Below are 21,977 nucleotides of genomic sequence, written 5' to 3'. Positions count from 1 at the left end.
AAGAATCCGCCCCGCGGACTTGTGTCGAGGTCCGGTGAGCTGGCCATTCTGAAATTGGTTTTTAAGCGGTTTTCCATCTGCCTCGGCGAATGCCGGCTTGTTTCCGTTATTCCGCCTCAGCTACATTATGTCGGTGAGTGCTGCGCATTCAAGTTCTCCACTTACGCGTTCACCACCATTACTCTACCACGCAAACATAGGGGTTACACTCGTCTGGTGTGAGGCGTACCATGGGGGGGGGGGGGGGGGGGTTCCACCGGGGGCAGAACCGCACAACAACCCTGAAAGAGTGGTTCGGTGTGGGGCGGCGAAGGGGTCAAGTAGACTGCGGTACTCGTCGTGGGGTTGTGGACTGCTGCGGCTGCGGCGGGGACGCAGCCTCTCCGTCGTTTCTAGCCCCCCGGTTAACATACAATACAATACAATCGTCATGGTCCTAATGTTGCATGAAAATGTGTCTTTGTAATTTAGGGTATGTGTACTGTGTGTGGTGCGTAAAGCGTTTGTGTAAAAATAGCGATCACTGAAGCAATGTGAACTCGGTGTGTTAACTATAAGTTGGCTAATGCCTCAGAGGATTGCAGGAAGCGATGGAAGAATGCCTGACCCACACAGACTGCTACACCGTAAGAATCCGTGCGGAGAGGGGGTGGGGAGGAAGGGGGGACAGGACACACTTGCCTCCTTGTCGCCTGCAGTACTGGCACCTTAACCCTATGCTTCATGCGTTCTCAAAAGCAGAAGCCACGCAAGGTGGTAAGAAACGCTTAAATGGTGGCATGATCAAAATTGAAATCGTCTCATGTTTTGAGATCCGCACATGTCATAATGATGGATGTGTGTTTGTGTGTGAGCGGTTTCATATCTCCTCCTAACCGACTTCAACCAGACTTGGTAAACCTGTCTCTTACTGTTACGCAACAATCGCTGTGGGGGATGGTTTGTTGGGGGAAGGGATCAGGCAGCGAGGTCATCGGTTTCATTGGATGAGGGAGGGATGGGGAAGGAAGTCGGCCGTGCCCTTTCAAAGAAACCATCCCGGGATTTGTCTGAAGCGATTGAGGGAAATCACGGAAAACCTAAATCAGGATGGCCGGACGCGGGTTTGGACCGTCGTCCTCCCGAATGCGAGTCCAGTGTGCTAACCACTGCGCCACCTCGCTCCGTCGCTGTGGGGGTAAGAACCACTTACATATCACAGTTTAGGACATACGACATCATAAACAATGAAATGTGTGAAAAGCTGTCGCTTCATGCGTGACGGTAAATGTATTACTTCTGTACTAATAATTCTTATTCGTATTAAATTTCAAGACGGTATCCACATATGCTGCTAAATGCACCTACAAAATTACGAGGGTGAGTCAAATGAAAACCTTAAATTTGTAATAACAAATCGAAATTTCGCGCCGTTATCCTGTAAGTTGGTATGCGTGCTACAAACAGTGTGCAGAATGGCCTGTGGGTGGCAGCATAGTGGAGATGCACACATACCGTCGCAGAAACAGTATAAAGATGGCTGCCCCACTTGCGACTTGCACCAGGGAAGAACATCGTTCTGTTATTCGGTTTTTGCGTAGTGAAGGTGTGAAACCTATTGAAATTCATCGACGAATGAAGGTTCAGTACGGTGATGCATGTTTGTCACAGCAGCAAGTCTACGAATAGTGTAGGAAGTTCGCAAATGGTGTGACTGTAGTGGAAGATGCTCCTCGTCCAGGTCAGGCACAACTAGTTGTGATTCCACAGAACATTGGAGCGGTTGAAGCCATAGTGAAGGAAAACCCCCGAGTGACACAGAATGACATTGCAGCATGTTTAGAGATTAGTCATGGGTCAGCACACCACATTGTGCATGATGTGCTCCAGTTTCACAAAGTGTCTGCAAGATGGGTGCCACGGCAGTTGATTCCTGAAATGAGAGAACGACGTGTTGATGCTTGTGAAGAACTCCCTTGGCGCTTTGAAAGAGAAGGTGATGGCTTCCTTGCAAGAATCGTTACTGGGGACGAAACCTGCGTTCACTTCCACCAACCGGAAAAGAAGAGAACGAGCAAGGAATAACCAAAGAAGTTTCGAACAGAACCATCTGACTCTCTTTTGGGACGGAAAAGGCGTAATTTTGGAGAATTACATGCCTAGAGGGACCACTGTTACCAGTACATCATACACAGATCTCCTAAAAAGTCATATTCGGCTGGCAGCCAAATCAAAGCGACGTGGATTGTTGTCAGCAGGTGTCCTTTTGCAACATGACAATGCAAGACCCCACACTGCCCGTACAACAGTGGCAACGATCACAGACCTACATTTTGAGTGCCTTCCTCATCCACCATACTCACTAGAACTTTCCCCAAGTGATTTACATATGTTTGGACCACTCAAAGACGCAATGGGAGGAAAGAAGTTCCGTTCTGATGAAGAGGTACGCCACGCGGTGCATGAGTGGCTGTGCGGACTACCAAAAGAATTTTTTTCCAAAGGAATTTATGCACTTTGTAAGCGCTGGAGGACTTGCATTGAGCGTGGGGGAGACTATGTTGAAAAGTGATACAGCTTTGCACCACTTCTGCACAATAAATAACATTTTAAAAATATTTAAGGTTTTCATTTGACTCGCCCTCGTATGTCATGACGCCACACATAGTTCAGGAGATATGACATTCTAAACACTTAGATGCGTGAAAAGCTGCCGCATTGTGCATGTAATTTAAATGTATTACTTCTTTGCTACCAACTCTAGCGGCAACACATTTTGCAGACAGTATTCACATATGCCGCTATATGTACTTGCGTACTTATAAAATTATGCCATTGTATGACACATAGATCAGGAGACATGACATCATAATCAGAGACGCTTGAGAAAATACCGCATCATGCATGAAGTTTTAGTACATTTATCTTCATTACTAAGACACTCCTGTCATAGAGTCAATCTAAGAAAATCCCTGACACGTTGCAGCGCTTTTTACGGCTTTCAACTGCGAAGCGCAAACGGCTGCAGGCGAAAATAATAGCTGTCTGTAGAGCTATGAAGGGGCGTTACCATAGAGGCACTGTAGACAAGCGAAACAGGTGCTCCCAGCGTACAGAAACTGTTTCATAATTTAAAAGATGTTTCCACGAATGAATGTAAATGAAATTCTTTCGATATTACCATTTCTAGTATAAAATTGGCAAAATCACTACCTGGACAATGCCGAGCTTGTCATCTAATATTTAACGAAGATCCTAACTGCAACAATTCCCTACACTTATCACGAGGAAAGGAAACTCCATGTCACTACGAAATACAGCCAAGTTCAATACAGTAACACAACAGTCAACAATGGCTGGCTGACACAGCGCTATCTGATCATCTAACAAAAAATAAATGACTACTGGTCGAACCCTTCCAACTTCTGCCGATTTTTACCTTTTCACTATTAGGGAGATGACAGGCCAACTTAAATTTGTATGAATTAGTTCACTTTTTAGTTGTTGATCACTTTGCTCTAAGATGATATTTAAGTATCATTGTTTAACACGTTGAGCGAGGAGCCGATTTTATTGCGCTTTTCATTGAGGCGGCAGTCCCGCGTGCCGGTGACCACTTGACATGTGTTGAGCTAAACGATCGCGTAATGGTGCGCCTGCAGGCCTGCAACCCGTCTTACGGACACGCAGTATGTGCCAATGGCACACAGGCGTTGCCCTCGAAAAAATTCGCTCGGCAGCTGCCGCCGAACAGGGCAAGTAAACAAAATGTAACTGCACCACTCGACGATTGTTCAGCTGGAGTATAAATGGGCGTGGCATGGTAAGAAGACAACCTCCAAGAGACGTCCAGTTTGAGAAAGGGACCAGTTCACATGGATTACTTTCAAAAAGCTTTGTTGCCCGTAATAGCAAAAATATCGCAAAGAGCACACAGTGATTAATCGAATGCGTTATTTTTACCACGTAAACGTCACCGTGTAATACGATTGCCATCATCCGAAAGTGAGACTTCAGCTGATGTTTGATCAAAGTACGTGGTTTGACCCTTGAGGCAACAAGCAGAACCTTGTGCGTTTTATGAGTGCCAACGTGCCAAAGTGATGAAAATGTGCAGAAACAAAATCGAAGATTTTTATGGACTTTTTGTCACATTAAATATTTCAACAAATCAATGGACAAATAAGTATAAATGCTACACAAACGACAATGGATTCCAAACGTTTGAATCAATGGATGCCAACATGAAACTCCCACGTATAAATTTCTACCGGTCCTACGATTCACCGTTTTTCGAACATTCCTACGAAAGGTAATAAGTAGAGATCGTTCTGAAATTATGTAGAGAATGCATCACTTCGCAGACAATTCAAAAGTTGATACTTTATATCACCTGTCAGAAGTTCAATTCATCATCGACGCCACTTGGACGGAATAATACTGTGGCAACAGCGTGCGTTTCCATCGTGGGCCGAGGGTAAAGGTTCTTCTAGTAGGTTTTTCTTTCTTGACTGTCTTTTTCAGTCAGTTTTTAAGCCCCTTCTGTCGCTGCGCCTTCACCAGAGGCCAATATCTCACCCTGCCCGCGATATGGTACTGCTTACATAACTGGAATATCGATTTTTTTGTGAATATTTTCCAACCGTATTTCGTAAGATACTTCTTACTCTGTGTGTAATATTATGACGATAGAACTTCAGGTTGCTGAATATGAAAAGATTGTAAGCAATATTGAAATACGCAAATCATTTAGGTATCAAAGTGGTATATCGTAAAAGTACTAAATGGATAGTTATCCATCGGTGGAGGTACAGAAAACGTTGTAAGTGTCATTGTTTTCATAAAACGCGTCTCCAGTGCTATTGTGTTCTTGGTACTCTGTTGTATGTTCCCATACTTGATGTGGGGCTAAACCATGAAGAAAGTGTTTGAAACATGTGTTAGTAGAGGTAGAGGGCACATGGTATTCGAGTCAAGGTGTGCGTCCATCTACAGCTCCAAAATATAAAATACATGAGAAGTGGTGTTTGTTGATTACAGTTCTGCTAGTTAAAAACCTAATGTTATGTGTCTGTGCTCGTATCATCACAAATGAAACGTTGTGCGTCAGTATTAACGGTATTTGTATCGTAGCAAAGTCTTTCTTCCTGCTATTTTGTGGAAAAATGACATTTTTGAGGCAGTTGCTGTATAGAAAATACAAGTTGATCCTTGCAAAGAAGAAAGCAGCAACCAGCCACCGTTTATAATGGCATTTATTCATACAAATAGCACTGCTATCAGTCTCGAACCGAAAGGTTTATCGTCAGAGGGTGTTCACGTTTATATTACATCTGATGTTGTTTACATTAGTTGTTGAAAAAACCAGCCAACAACTAATGCAAACAACAACAAATCTAAAACACAGCCCTTTGATGGTGAACTTGGCGGTACGTAACTGGTAACGGCCCTGTTTGTGTAAATAAATAAAGTTACTGACAGTAGCTGGTTGATGTTTTCTTCTCTGCGAGGATCAACTTCTAAATACTTTTTTATTGTCACATAGAAGGACTGACAGTGCCTATTCATATATCGAATGGTGGGTCCCGTGTCCATGATTGCCAGCTCTTGACGCTGCTGAATAGTGACATAAAATTTTTCACCGGATTGATGGCTACACGTTTCGAGAGGACAATACAGTACGGTGTTTCGCAGATTCAAGCATTGTTGGCGGGTCCCCAAAACATACGTGTAGCTCTCTGCCGATATAGGGACGTAATAACGCTGGCGAAGGTTCGATGAATACCAAGTGGGCAGGCATCTATCGACGTTATCAACCGTTTGACCTAGTTGATTACTCATTCTTCAATGCTGTTCTCCGGAGCATGTGGTACCTGGACCGCTCTATCGAAGTGGTGATCCGCTTACTTTGCGATGCGTCATCGAGGGTGCTCTTGCCATACAGTCTTTCAAATCCGAGCACTTCGTTCTTCGTCGTTAACTCTTATTATTCCTTCTTGGCTCTTGTATATACTGTATATTACCCGTCTATTCCTATACGTTAACCCCTATTTATCTAAGAATTTCGAACATCTTGCACCATTGTACATAGTCGGACGCTTTTTCCAGGTCGACAAATCCTATGAAGGTTCTCTACATCACTGAAACTCTTCAGAACATTAACAGGCCTGATGGTACCTTGTAAGTGCCAAGTCCGACATTTGTCATCATAGACGTAGTGTCCGATGGCCAAGACCAATGCCTTCACGTGGATACGAGGCCATGCAGTCCATTACTTATTCAGTGACGGTCCAAAGAATGTACTCGATTTTTGAAAATACGTGCAGGAACGGCATTGCGCGATAGTTAGGAACCACAAATATAGACAATATTTTTCGAACTACATCTGGAGTGCACTACAAAACCCGTTGCGCAGCTGCATCATCCATGGCGAGCAGTAATTCAACAAAAGACACTAGAAAATACACTAGAATGATCTGGCAACGCGACGACTCTGCTTAGCAATTATTAGGAGAGTGAATGTTTATTTTAGTCAGTCGGAGGATGGACCTCTCTTTCCTTTTCTTTCTTCATGGCACAACGTGACTTTGTATACATGCAAATAAAATAAATAAAAAAATCCTGCTTGTGGATAGCGTTTAGCTTTTTCTTTTTGTCCTGAACCTACCTTTCCCTCCTTTTTCCCTTCGGTGCGAAGTCACCGTAGCCAGGCCTCGAGACGACCCCTGCACATTGTGCCCTCCGACTCAATCCTTCCACTAAAAAGTCGGTAGAGCACTTTCCCGGGAAGGGTAAAGGTCTCGTGTTCGAGTCCCGGTCCAGCACATAGTTTTAATCTGCCAGGAAGTTTCATACAAGCACACACTCCGTTGCACAATGAAAAATTCACTCTGCAAATACATTGTTGATCATTCTGGTGACGAATGTCGGATTTGGCACTGTTAAGGGGACCATCAGACCTGTTAATCTCGGATTCTGTAGAGTCTTAGTAGAGGACCTGTCCAGTACCTGGGAAGCAGCTTTTTGTGAGAAGTCCCCCAGTTTCCGAGAAAATCGATACTGAAGTTTTATGCGTGTCTCCTATCTGTGCAGCTTTGGTCATGTTTCGACCAAGCGAGCGTAGGCCAGCGGCTAAGTTTCATGGTTACCATGCTGGCTATAAGGCTTCAAATCCTGCCCCTGTATAATATATTTTTTCAAGTTTATCAAACAGAATGTCATTAAATACTATAAGTCATGCAAAATTATTCAAAAATAACCTTTATTGCCGTCGGGCGGTTACGGATTTCCCGGGCGGTGTAAACCGCCATCAGGCATCTTTCGTTAGCATCAGGTGTTCGCAATGCATCGTCAGTGCAGTGCGTGTCAAAACAGTACAGTGAAATGGAACGCGCAAGCGTTTCTACAGCAGGACAGCAACAAGAAAATCCGTCAGAAGTAGAGAATTGTGACGAGCAATCGACGGGCGGACTCATTAACATCACCAGATGTACCGATCTACGTGACATATACTGTATAGCGATATTCTCTACGATTAAATTGAAAAAAAAAAGTATTTGATCAGGATTGAACCAGTACCGCCAGCATAGTAACTACACTACTGGCCACTAAAATTGCTACACCACGAAGATGACGTGCTACGGACGCGAAATTTAAGCGACAGGAAGAAGATGCTCTGATATGCAAATGACTAGCTTTTCAGAGCATTCACACAAGGTTGGCGTCGGTGGCGACACCTACAACGCGCTGACATGACGAAAGTTTCCAACCGATTTCTCATACACAAACAGCAGTTCACCGGCGTTGCCTGGTGAAACGTTGTCGTGATGCCTCTTGTAAGGAGGAGAAATGCGTATCACCGCGTTTCCGACTTTGATAAAGGTCGGATTGCAGCCTATCGCGATTGCGGTTTATCGTATCGCGACATTACTGCCCGCGTTGGTCGAGATCCAATGACTGTTAGTAGAATATGGAATCGGTGGGTTCAGGAGGGTAATACGGAACGCCGTGCCGGATCCCAAAGGCCTCGTATGACTAGCAGTCTAGATGACAGGCATCTTATCCGAATGGCTGTAACGAATCGTGCAGCCACGTCTCGATTCCTGAGTCAACAGATGGGAACGTTTGGAAGACAACAGCCATCTGCACGAACAGTTCGACGACGTTTGCAGCAGCATGGACTATCAGCTCGGAGACCATGGCTGCTTTTACCCTTGACGCTGCATCACAGACAGGAGCGCCTGCGATGGTGTACTCAACAACGAACCTGGGTGCACGAATGGCAAAACGTCATTTTTTCGGACGAATCCAGGTTCTATTTAGAGCATCATGATGGTCGCAACCGTGTTTGGCGACACTGCGGTGTACGCACATTGGAAGTGCGTATTCGTCATCCCCATACAGGCGTATCACCCGGCGTGACGGTATGGGGGTGTCATTGGTTACAAGTCTCGGTTACCTCTTGTTCGCACTGACGGTACTTTGAACAGTGGACGTTACATTTCAGATGTGTTACAACCCGTGGCTCTACCCTTCATTCGATCCCTGCGAAACCCCACATTTCAGCAGGATAATACACGACCGCATGTTACAGGTCCTGTACGGGCCTTTCTGGATACAGAAAATGTTCGACTGCTGCTCTGGCCAGCACATTCTCCAGATCTCTCCCCAATTGAAAACGTCTGGCAATGGTGGCCGAGCAACTGGCTCGTCACAATACGCCAGTCACTACTCTTGATGAACTGTGGTATCGTGTTGAAGCTGCATGGGCAGCTGTACCTGTACACGCCATGCAAGCTCTGTTTGACTCAATGCCCAGGCGTATCAAAGTCGTTATTACGGCTAGAGGTGTTTGTTCTGAGTACTGATTTCTCAGGATCTATGCACCCAAATTGCGTGAAATTGTAATCGCATGTCAGTTCTAGTATAATATATTTGTCCAATGAATACCCGTTTATCATCTGCATTTCTTCTTGGTGTAGCAATTTTAATGGCCAGTAGTGTACATATAAGACTCATGAAAATCCGTGATTTAAAGGTCTGATGGTCCTCTCGTTATAGCGTTATCCACTTGTGCTCTTCAGGTGTCCGACATGTAAAATATACTGGAGTAAATGGGCCAGGAACTCAGCTGGGAAAATAGCTCGGCAAATGCGACTCACGTTGTGGCCCAGCGTGTTGGCGAGGTCCCTCCAGGTGTTGGCGGGTGGCAGGCCGCACAGCTCGCGGAAGGCGGGGTACGGCGGCAGCCCGTGGTCGCGGCCGCGCGTGATGTCCAGGCTCTCGCCGTCCATGCCGAACGCAGCGTCCTCGGCGCGGAACAGCTGCTGCGTCACCTGCACACGCCCACAACTCACCACTGTCCAGGCGCCAGCGCACGAGCTCTAACACGGGCAGGCACAATCCTACTCTGCAGACTACTCCCAGACTAGTGGTACAGCAAATGGGGTCTCGTGTAGATGAATCATCACCATACTGAGTTACATTACTGCTTTTTCCAAACTGCCCCGTAACCTATGCAAAAACCAGTAAGGGAGATGAAATGTAATTCTAATAAATTAATCCTCGCCGGGTAAAGAAGTGTGAATCAGTACCAATGATTGCCAATACCTAGCTCCTTCGATTAAAATTTCCTGTTTAAATTGGATCCACAGGTAAACGAGAAGTCACTATGAAAGCAAGGTGGACTCCGCAGAGAACGTGGAATACGCAGTAGGGGCCTAAACTGCAGGGAGACAGTCCCTCAGCCCTACTCACAGAACAAGCATTGGCCCCCGTGCTGCGGAACGCGCCAGGCAGGTACAGAGACAGACCGGGCTGTGTTTTGAAAGGAGGCTGCCCTGGCACCGACCGTCCGAAGTCACGCAGTGCACACTACATCTCCAGTACATGCAGGGACAACAGAGATTGCTTTGAGCAAGCTGTATAGTCACTGGATGCATGCCGCTTAACGGCAGAATCCAAGAAGGACCGCCATTGTCGAGAGTAACAGCGGGCGAAATTCGCTGAAAAACGCGAGATCTCAGGGTAACATCTTAGAAAGAGGAATGAGAACAGAAAGTTTAGGGCCACTTTGAAGGCCAACACTGCGTCCAGGTGCCGCAATACCAAATTATTAAAGAAATTAAAAATACTTTTTTGCGATGACAGGTTCAATCTGCTTTCAAATCCGGCAATGGATGCACACGCCTCTCCTTCTGCACTATTTTCTGTCTCTATGTAGTAATCTTCGGCAATCACATTACGTCTCTCGCAAATGTAAATGTTTTGTCCAGGTAGGTTTTCAGTTGAATCACATTCAAGATCCCCTTTCCAATTACCAAGGTATTAGTCTTCTCACTTTTAACGTTCATTCCATTTCTTTATTATCAATTTAATTATGTACATCTGCAATAAAATGAGTTTATAGAGGTCTTTCTCTTATTTCATAGTCAGATGAATTCCTTTATCATTGTTTTGATGTAATGATTTGCTCGCGTCACATATAAAGGGCGAAATTGAGATATTTAATTAAATATTCCAATTAAGGTACTCCACCCACCCTTCCGCGATAGGGCATAAACTAACAGCTGCATCCACAACAGATGTGAGGGTAGTCATAAAGTTCCGTCACTTTGAAAAATAAAGCTGTGACCATGAGTGCTCGTGATAGAGTTACTCCTCTACAAACTCGTCGCTCAATGTATTGCATTTTTCTCAATGATGGATGACGCTACAGATGAATAATGAAGATTAAATAGGTATATCATGTAACTAATGAGGACGCACTGAATAGAACTGGGGAGGAAAGAAACATATGGCGCAACCTGACAAGAAGAAGAAATCGGTTGACACATTTTGAGACATGAAGGGATCACCAGTTAGTACTGGAGGAAAGTGTGGGAGGGGTAAAAATCATGGAAAAAGAGCAAGAGATATGAATGTAGTAAGCAGATTCAGAAGGATGTGAGTAGCAGTAGTTATTCGCAGATGAAGAGGTTTGCATAGGATAGAGCAGTATCAAACCAGTCTTCGGAATGGAGACCTGGAGACCACAGCAACAGCATGGATGACTTGAAAGAGATCTCGGTTTTACAAGCATGCTTTCTGGCCACAGCATATTCCATCTCGAGTACGATGTGCGTGTCGGTGTTAGTTTCTGGGATTGAAGGGAACAGACTGCTACGGTCATCGGTCCCAAACCCAGGTCTTATCGTCAGTAACAATGTAGTTCAAAAAATGATAGCCATTGTTGTCGTACCGAGTGAGAAAAGGTAGTGGAGTTCCCATTCGTAGTTTTTTGTGTTCTCCTGTTAAAAGACGAGAAATCCACACTTTTATATAGCCGAAATATTCACCAATAATTTCATAAAGGACTGACCGTGGAATTTTAATGGAGCACAAGGTCAGTGTATGAATAGTTAAATTTTGAATTTTTTCATCACTCTTTCAGTCGATGGTCGATCTGATTATTCAAGAATATTCGTTCATCTAGTAAATGAACTTTCGTTCATTACATTTCTATACACTTTTGCTATCTGATTGTAAGTTCCGAGCCGGCCCGAGTGGCCGAGCTGTTCTAGGCGCTACAGTCTGGAACCGCGCGACCGCCTCGGGCATGGATGTGTGCGCTGTCCTTAAGTTAGTTGGGTTTAACTAGTTCTAAGTTCTATGTGACTGATGGCCTCAGATGTTAAGACCCATAGTGCTCAGAGCCATTTGAACCATTTTTTGTAAGTTCCGATAGGGGGTGGGGGGGACTTTTCTTGAATTCAGAAACGGTATTACACTAGGAACCTCACAACTGACGGACCCGCCAATTTTCTCACATATTTTAAACTCTCACAAATAAACTGCATACGAGCGTTCGTGGCCACTGTTAGCGTTGTTTGTTATGCTTGCTCCAACGATTAGTTACGTCTGCGAGACGGGGGCGTGAGTGGACGCGGGAGGGGGGCGGGAGGGGGTGGACATTGCGCAGCTCGTCAGATCAAAATTCTTTTTAATTTTGAGAATGACTCTCGCAGTTTGTTTGTTTTGTGTGGCTATGTGGCACCTTCCGATCTAAGGCTCATGCTAACAAGTTATGAACTTTCTGGAGAACGAAACCCAGTCCGCAGGAACGACATGGATTTTGGAAATAACAGTCTTTCAGAATCCAGCTCACGCTGTTCGGGCACGAGACACAGAAAGCAAACATGCGGCACGCCGACGTTAATGTCACGTTCTTTGACTTCCAGAGGTGTCCTATGTAATTATGAACTACTGTCAGCTAATCGACAATATACGACAATAGCGAATGTCAGACCAACTATGAGCGTGGGCTGAGATCCTAGGGAATAGTTTAAAAAATCATCAGACGTAGTACTAACTCTGCACTTACCACAATGGACCACTGCTGTTCACAATAGATGCTGATGAGACGGAACATTATGACCACTGTCCACCGCGATACTGAATACCAATTTGTAACGCTATGGGTACGTGATGCGGTCAGGAAAGGGTATAAACAGTGGAGAGACGCGTGTGGAACCACTCTAGCGTCGATACTGGCCGCAAATGGGCAAATCCACTCAGATAAGAGACTTAGAAAAGGGTCAGTTACTTATGGCCCGACGTCTGGGAACGGTGAAACTACGAGTAGGCAACAAGATGTTCGACGTCCACGCGTCATCACAGTACGTGGACGGGGAGGGGGGGGGGGGCGAAGCTTGCCCGCTCCTTAAAACAGGAAAGGCGGCGATTTGTGGCAGATTGGACGACAGAGGTTGGTGCAGGTATTGGGTGCAAGCACAACTCTTTCGGAGCGCACCTTTCAGAGCACATTCAACATCGTAAATTACGACTGAGCTGGGCAAGACGGCATCTAAGTTTCACTGTGGATCTATGGAAACGTGTCAACTTGTGGGATGAATCACGTTCCTTGTTACACGCTGTCTGTGGTCGTGTCGGGATACGCCATCATCCAAGCAAACGTTTGCTCGAAAGATCCACTAGCTCACAGACGCATGTCGTGGTGGTAGTTTATGCTATGGGAACATTCATCTGGACCTTCATGAGACGTGTGGTAGTAATCGAAGGCACCACGAGCTGTGCACTACGTGGACTTGTTGCGGACTCTCTTCATCACTTCATGCTTGCTGTCTTCTCCAATGGCTACGGTATCTTCCATCAGGATAACTGGCCCTTTCACTAGGCGAGCATCGTACTATAGTAGACTGAGAAGCATGGTAGTGAAATCATGTTCGTCCTTTGGCCATCAGATTCGCCTAACCTGATTCCGAGGGAACACGTGTGGAGAAATATCGGTCGCCGCTTCGCGCCCAGTCAACCGGCTAGCAATTTACGGGAATTGCGTGACTTGTACGTAGAAATCAGATGGCAGGTATTTTCGGTAATCTACCAATCGCTTGCTGAATCCATGCCAAGCAGAATCGCTGCCGTATTGGGCAGTAACACGCAATTTCAACAGGTGGTCATAACGATTTGGCTTATTAACGTATGTAAATGAACCAATGGGTAACACCGTAAGCTTAATGAGACAATTTGCGGATGCTAGTGTCCTACATACAGAAGTCGCAGCGGTGGAAAGGAGTACCGAGATGCGGGAACACGTTCAGAAAATATTGGATCGCTTCGCCTACTCAGGCTCATTTCATTACATTTATTTGAGAGTAAGCAATCTTTACATCATGCGCTGATTATCTGAAAGCCTAACAGCTAAAACCGAATAAAAATTATTTTAGAATAAGGATTTGTGGCTGTTCCACTACCCACCATGATTCTTTACCCTCAAAATTCTACGTCTGTGTGCAATCAATGTCTGAAGGCTGGCGCTTCTAAAGACTATAGAAGCACAAGTCATTGAAGAAACAACGCTGTTCAAGGAACACTTGTGGTCGGCCGAATCACAGGAGTCATAAAATTGGTATTATTGGGCGAAAAGCTAAACATTAACTTGCAACAATGTACATTTTATGTTGTTCGGTAGATACGCAATCGGTAGAGGCACTCTCCAAGGTGTGATCCTCACCATTTCACAAACAGCGCTGAACTGCGTGGAGAATGTGCACCAGTGCCAGGGCACACCTGTCTCGACATGTTGGCGAATTTTACGGTTCTACAGATGCCTCCAGATGTCATTTTCCAGCGGGATGGTGTCCCTCCCTTGCTCCCACTGTCATCGGGACGTTACCATATTTCCCCGTGAGATGTTTCCTGAGCATTTGATTGGAAAGGGGGCGAGGTCCTATTGCCTGGCACAGTTCTCGGCGTGAGTAATCGTACAAAAAGCGAATTAGTGAGTACATCTGAACAATACCGACACTGAAATAAAGCGCCAGTCACTGGAATGACATCACAATGCCCAACGAAACCGAAAAGAGCCAAACAAATTCTGAGCACCAAAAAGGTTATGGCCGATGAACTACTGACCGTTTACTGTAATCCTCCCACCCTTACATTGACTATTAAACACAGGAAATGCGTCGCTATTCAATGGGAAAGTGCCTATACCGACATCTGCAAGGGCGTGTAACGCACCTACATCAATGTATGGAACACAACCTGACAGTCCTGTAGCTTCCTTCCGATGCACCACTAATACACTCCTGGAAATGGAAAAAAGAACACATTGACACCGGTGTGTCAGACCCACCATACTTGCTCCGGACACTGCGAGAGGGCTGTACAAGCAATGATCACACGCACGGCACAGCGGACACACCAGGAACCGCGGTGTTGGCCGTCGAATGGCGCTAGCTGCGCAGCATTTGTGCACCGCCGCCGTCAGTGTCAGCCAGTTTGCCGTGGCATACGGAGCTCCATCGCAGTCTTTAACACTGGTAGCATGTCGCGACAGCGTGGACGTGAACCGAATGTGCAGTTGACGGACTTTGAGCGAGGGCGTATAGTGGGCATGCGGGAGGCCGGGTGGACGTACCGCCGAATTGCTCAACACGTGGGGCGTGAGGTCTCCACAGTACATCGATGTTGTCGCCAGTGGTCGGCGGAAGGTGCACGTGCCCGTCGACCTGGGACCGGACCGCAGCGACGCACGGATGCACGCCAAGACCGTAGGATCCTACGCAGTGCCGTAGGGGACCGCACCGCCACTTCCCAGCAAATTAGGGACACTGTTGCTCCTGGGGTATCGGCGAGGACCATTCGCAACCGTCTCCATGAAGCTGGGCTACGGTCCCGCACACCGTTAGGCCGTCTTCCGCTCACGCCCCAAGATCGTGCAGCCCGCCTCCAGTGGTGTCGCGACAGGCGTGAATGGAGGGACGAATGGAGACGTGTCGTCTTCAGCGATGAGAGTCGCTTCTGCCTTGGTGCCAATGATGGTCGTATGCGTGTTTGGCGCCGTGCAGGTGAGCGCCACAATCAGGACTGCATACGACCGAGGCACACAGGGCCAACACCCGGCATCATGGTGTGGGGAGCGATCTCCTACACTGGCCGTACACCACTGGTGATCGTCGAGGGGACGCTGAATAGTGCACGGTACATCCAAACCGTCATCGAACCCATCGTTCTACCGTTCCTAGACCGGCAAGGGAACTTGCTGTTCCAACAGGACAATGCACGTCCGCATGTATCCCGGGCCACCCAACGTGCTCTAGAAGGTGTAAGTCAACTACCCTGGCCAGCAAGATCTCCGGATCTGTTCCCCATTGAGCATGTTTGGGACTGGATGAAGCGTCGTCTCACGCGGTCTGCACGTCCAGCACGAACGCTGGTCCAACTGAGGCGCCAGGTGGAAATGGCATGGCAAGCCGTTCCACAGGACTACATCCAGCGTCTCTACGATCGTCTCCATGGGAGAATAGCAGCCTGCATTGCTGCGAAAGGTGGAAATACACTGTACTAGTGCCGACATTGTGCATGCTCTGTTGCCTGTGTCTATGTGCCTGTGGTTCTGTCAGTGTGATCATGTGATGTATCTGACCCCAGGAATGTGTCAATAAAGTTTCCCCTTCCTGGGACAATGAATTCACGGTGTTCTTATTTCAGTTTCCAGGAGTGTAGATTACCGTAACTCTGAAACCCTTAAATTGACGATTAACCATAGAAAGTGCGTCGCTATTCAATAATGAAGGACCCATGCTGTCATCTCCAAGGGCGAGTAACGCGCGTACAGTCAACGAATGGAACGCTACCTGGGCATCCTGCAGCTTCTTTCCGATGGACCAATGTCAGATTACTGTAGCCCTCACACCCTTACATTGACGATTAGACACAGAAATTGCGTGGCTATTCCATAGTAAAGGACCCATGCCGACATCATTAAGGGTGCGTAACGCGCCTATATTCAACGTATGGAACACTATCTGGGAGTCCTGTAACTTCTTTCAGATGACCCACTGCCAGTTTACTGTAACCCTCACTCCCTTCCACTGATCATTAAGCACAGAAATTGCGTCGCTGTTCAATAGTAAAGGACCCATGCTGTCATTTCTGACGGCGAGTAACGCGCGGACAGTCTACGTATGGAACACTACCTGAGAGTCCTGTAGCTTCTTTCCGATGCAAAACTGCCATTTTACATTGACTACTAAACACAGAATTACCGTCGCAATTCAGTTGTAAAGGAACTATGCTGTCAACTCCAGGGGTGAGTAATGCGGCTACATTCTACGTATGGAATACTACCTGCAGTCCTCCAGCTTCCTTCCGATCCACCACTGACAGATTTCTGTAACCCTCTCACCCTTTCACTGATGACTAAACACGGAAATTGCGTCGCCATTTAATAGTAAAGGACCTATTCCGAAATCCCCAAGGGTGAGTAACGCGCCTACAGTCAACGTATTGAACAGTACCTGGCAGTCCTGTAGCTTAGGATCAAAAGGACATCCTACTTATCGGTTTTGCACCTACAGGAGAGAGCATAACGTGGTGGTGAGCTTCCAGACCATTCACCGTGTACGTAGCGTCATTCAAAACAAAAGGCATTAGCCTTCTTCACCATAACGCTCGCCTGTATTCTATTGCGTTGACGGCAGTTTTCTACGACAGTTTAATGAGACATTCTTGAACATCCACCTTATAGCCCCGATTTACCTCCGAGTGATTACCACGTTTCTTCCCAAACTGAAGGCTTTTTTGAGCGGAAGTGACAACGAACTGAAAGTGGGTTCTGACTGGTTCAACAACTTCGTAGCAACTGAGTATGGAGGAGGCACAGGAAAACTTGTGAACGGTACGACAGATGTTTGAATCTGAACGGCGACTCCGTAGAAAAATAGCCAAGATATCAATATATGTTGTAGCATAATTTTTCTTACAATATCCTAAAGTGCGGGGTAACAAAAGTTTTTTTCTTTTTAGAGTCGCCGTCGCTAGAGGATTAGGGTGAGCGGCTGGGGCGTACCTCGGTGGTGAAGGAGTCGTCGAGCTTCTGCGCCGGCTGGTGGGCCATGCCGTTGAGCAGCAGGTCCAGGTTGTCCTCGCGCTGCACCGCCGCCGGCCGGAAGTAGCCGTCGCTGTACCGGTAGTGACGGACCGGGCACCGCGCTCCGTCCACCAGCCTGACGGCAAACACCGGCAAGCGTCACTAAGCGCCGCACTGGTGTGCATTAAGAACATACAAGCTTTGCATACATTAATGCACTAAAAACACCAGAATTGCTTTAGAGTTCTTTGGTTGGTTGGTTGTTTGGGGAAGGAGACCAGACAGCGTGGTCATCGGTCTCATCGAATTAGGGAAGGATGGGGAAGGAAGTCGGCCGTGCCCTTTCAGAGGAACCATCCCGGCATTTGCCTGGAGTGATTTAGGGAAATCACGGAAAACCTAAATCAGGATGGCCGGACGCGGGATTGAACCGTCGTCCTCCCGAACTTTAGAGTTCTGCAAACCTGAACTGCAATATAGGAAGTACGGCTACCTGTCTACTTCATATAGGTTGTTTCATATTCAACGAAAGCACGGACTTCAGCATTGAGAGGGAAACAGTACTCCCATAAACCGGCACCAATTAGCACATGATGCTCTGACCCGTTGCTCAGACAGTGTGGCAGGTCGTATATCGATTTCAGCCAAAAGTAAACTAAACTACACTACTGGGCATCAAAATTGCTTCACCAAGAAGAAATTCAGATGATAAACGGGTATTCATTGGACAAATATATTATAATAGAACTGACATGTGATTACACTTTCACGCAATTTGGGTGCATAGATCATGAGAAATCAGTACCCAGAACAACCACCTCTGGCCGTAATAACGGGCTTGATACGCCTGGGCATTGAGTCAAACAGAGCTTGCATGGCGTGTACACGTACAGCTGCCCAAGCAGCTTCAACACGATACCACAGTTCATCGAGAGTAGTGACTGCCGTATTGTGACGAGCCAGTTGCTCGGCCACCATTGACCAGACGTTTCAGTTGGTGAGAGATCTGGAGAATGTGCTGGCCAGGTCAGCAGTCGAACATTTTTTGTATCTAGAAAGGCCCGTACAGGACCTGCAACATGCGGTCGTGCATTATCCTGCTGAAAAGTAAGGTTTCGCAGAGACAGAATGAAGGGTAGAGCCACGCGTCATAACACAACTGAAATGTAACGTCCACTGTTCAAAGTGCCGTCAGTGCGAACAAGAGGTGACCGAGACCTGTAACCAATGGCACCCCATACCATCACGCCGGGTGATACGCCAGTATGGCGATGACGAATACACGCTTCAAATGTGCGCTCACCGCGATGTCGCCAAACACGGATGCGACCATCATGATGCTGTAAACAGAACCTGGATTCGTCCGAAAAAATGACGTTTTGCCATTCGTGCACCCAGGTTCGTCGTTGAGTACACCATCGCAGGCGCTCCTGTCTGTGATGCAGCGTCAAGGGTAACCGCAGCCATGATCTCCGAGCTTATAGTCCATGCTGCTGCAAACGTCGTCGAACTGTTCGTGCAGATGGTTGTTGCCTTGCAAACGTCCCCATCTGTTGACTCAGGGATCGGGACGTGGCTGCACGATCTGTTACAGCCATGAGGATAAGATGCCTGTCATCATAACTGCTATGATACGAGGCCGTTGGGATCCAACACGGCGTTCCGTATTGCCCTCTTGAACCGAACGATTCCATATTCTTCTAACAGTCATTGGGTCTCGACCAACGCGAGCAGCAATGCCGCGATACGATAAACCGCAATCGTGATAGGCTCCAATCCGACCTTTATCAAAGTCGGAAACGTGATGGTAGGCATTTCTCCTCCTTACACGAGGCATCACAACAACGTTTCACCAGGCAACGCCGGTCAACTGTTGTTTGTGTATGAATCGGTTGGAAACTTTCGTCATGTCAACACGTTGTAGGTGTCGCCACCGGCGCCAAGCTTGTGTGAATGCTCTGAAAAGCTAATCATTTGCATATCAGAGCATCTTCTTCCTGTCGGTTAAATTTCGCGTCTGTAGCACGTCATCTTCGTGGTGTAGCAATTTTAATGGCCAGTAGTGTAGTTGAATCTTCCTGGTACATTAAAACTATGTGCCGGACAGGACTCCATGTTGCAACCTTTTCCTTTCGCGGGGAAGGATTCTACCGGGTCACGACTCACGACCCAACCTCAAAGCTTTACTTCCGCCAGTACCTCTTCTCCTGCCTTTCAAACTTCAGAAAAGCCTTTCTGCATACCTTGCAGGACTAGCACACCTAGCAGAAACGATATTGTGGTGAAATGACATAGCCACAGGGGATTGTTTCCAGAATGAAGCAGTGTAACTAATTAATTTCTCCACAACATCCTTCGTTCCAAGAGGGATGCCATTCCGATGACTGGTACTTCATTTCGGGACTTGTATGCGAATGTGGAAGAACGTGGATGAAAGGATACTGGCGGAAGTAAAGCTGCGAGGGCTGATCGTAAGTCGTGCTTCGATAGTTCAGTCGGTAGTACACTTGACCATGAAAAGCAACTGTATAGGTTCCAGTCCCATGCGGCACACAGTTTTAATCTGCCACGAAGTATCAAATCAGCACTCACTCAGCTGCAGATTGAAAATTCATTCTGGAAATTAGCCCTTGTCCTGTCTAACATTTCAGACTCCTGAAGCAGAATGGTTCCTATAATCAAAAAGAGCTGTATTATAGTCCCGAAGGCAACGGCGATGAATGCCCTTGCTTTGTCCTCACGAAATAACCGTAAAGCTTCATTTATTGTAAGCACTCTCAAGATAGATTGCAGTACGTGTTCATATACTTAGCAGAGTTTACAGTTTGGTGGAAAAAGATCTGTGCTCCTCCAACTGCACGGCGTAGTCCTATTTTCACATCATGCAGAGTCTCCTGATGTAAATGATGATGATTTTCCGAACTCCATTGTCGATTATCCTGCTACACGTACCGCAACGAACGCGGCCGTGCTTCATCGAAAGCAAAGGGCATTTCCGCATCAGCCTCTCCATCATCCACAGACTGCAATAGCCAGTTGCCGCGCTAATACCGAGGAGCGAGGTGGTGCAGTGGTTAGCACACTGGACTCGAATTCGGGAGGACTTTTCAAACCCTTTTCCAGCCATCCTGATTTAGGTTTCCCGTGGTATTCCTGAATCGCTTCAGGTAAATGCTGGGAAGGTTCCTTTGAAAGGGCACGTCCGACTTCCTTCCCCATCCTTTCCTAAACCGATGGGACCGATGACATCGCTGTTTGGTTCCTCCCCCAAACCAACCAACCAACCAAATATAAGAAAGAATAATTACACTGAAAATATTAAGTCCACAGAAAAACGCATAATTTTCGAAATTAGGAAGTAACTATTACATTCATCAAAACATATAAAACGTACCAGAAACAATAAAGAAGTGGAAATTACTATTTTATGGACATATTTTGGACGGGATGACAATTAACTGAGCAAGAAGATCTTCAGATATCTCAGAAAAGAAAATCAACAACAACGTGGATTCAAAAAGACCAGGAAAGGAATAACGTACGAGGAGAAGAAAAATCAGAAACAGAGATTTTTAGCAACAAGTTTTAAAACTGGAAGGATTCAGCGGCAAGAGGGGAAAGAAAAACTGGCGCGAAGTGATCCGAGGACAGGAAAGAGGATTATAGGAATACTGGAAGAAAAGGAAAGAACAACACAGGATTAAGAACTGAAATTGGAAGATCCGCAGAAGGCCTTAACACAAAAAAAGAAGAAGAAGAAGAAAAAGAAGAAGAGTGGAGTAATTACAAATAATAGACAGTAGCTATTAGAACATTTTTATCAAAGAGCGTATCGATGTCTCTAAATATCGATACTTTTATTTCGATATATTTATGAGTACGACACCTCTGACGATACCACTGATGAATAAGGATCGATACTTATCGTTCGATACCGTGTCACTAGTCGCAACCACCCTTCACGCAAATTTGTCGCTGATTGGCTCTAGCGACTTTGATATGTGGGAAGATGTGGGTACTCACGTGAGGTTGCCCTCGATCATGCTGTGGAAGGCGCGGAAGGCGGCGGCGTTGAAGCCGTTGATGGTGGCGGGGTGCAGCGACACGTCGTAGTCGTACGTGTAGCCCTGGCGCTGGGGGCGGAGGCCCAGCTGCCGCATCGCGCGCTCTCCTGCAACACAAGGCCCTCCGTGTACAGAAACATGAACTACAGGGCATAACAAACATACACCGACACACTTTGACGAGTTTAGAGAATTTCGTGAGGAACAAGATGAGGATAGGGGCGTGCGCTATCTTATCAGAAGGGCGCGGACACTCTTATGTAATTCGGACTGGAAAGCAATGTGGTTGGAAGCCGCTTGTGAGAAATAATATCAAAAGCCTTTTTGGAACTCTATAAATACTGAATCAATTTGAGAGCCCCTGTAGTCAGTACGTCTTGCGAATAAAGTGCCAGCTGTCTCTCACAAGAGTGATGCTTTCCAAATCCATGTTGGTTTGATGTCGATAGGTAATGTCTTTCGGGGTATTTCACAACGGCGAAACAAAGTATTGGTTCTCGTGTCGTGCTAAATGTCACCGTCAATAAAATGGCTATGAATTCAGTGGATTACGTTTGTTT

The 21,977-nt window shown here is 46.5% G+C and overlaps 1 protein-coding gene across 1 annotated transcript in view; it reads right to left on the bottom strand.

The window, feature by feature from the left end:
- LOC126191099 (peroxidase-like) overlaps positions 1-21,977 on the bottom strand; it is a 155,309-nt gene that overhangs the window by 9,333 nt on the left and 123,999 nt on the right. Inside the window, exons 8-10 of the mRNA XM_049931873.1 lie at positions 21,377-21,524; positions 17,333-17,489; positions 9,141-9,314 (exon numbers count right to left, since the gene is read on the bottom strand). Of these exons, the coding sequence (XP_049787830.1) occupies positions 9,141-9,314; positions 17,333-17,489; positions 21,377-21,524 (479 nt within the window). The remainder of the gene's footprint in view (positions 1-9,140; positions 9,315-17,332; positions 17,490-21,376; positions 21,525-21,977) is intronic.

The sequence above is a fragment of the Schistocerca cancellata genome, chromosome 1 (assembly GCF_023864275.1).
Source record: "Schistocerca cancellata isolate TAMUIC-IGC-003103 chromosome 1, iqSchCanc2.1, whole genome shotgun sequence".
Classification (NCBI taxonomy): domain Eukaryota; kingdom Metazoa; phylum Arthropoda; class Insecta; order Orthoptera; family Acrididae; genus Schistocerca; species Schistocerca cancellata.
Note: the sequence above shows the minus strand (reverse complement) of the source record. Positions and strands in the feature narration are given on the sequence as shown.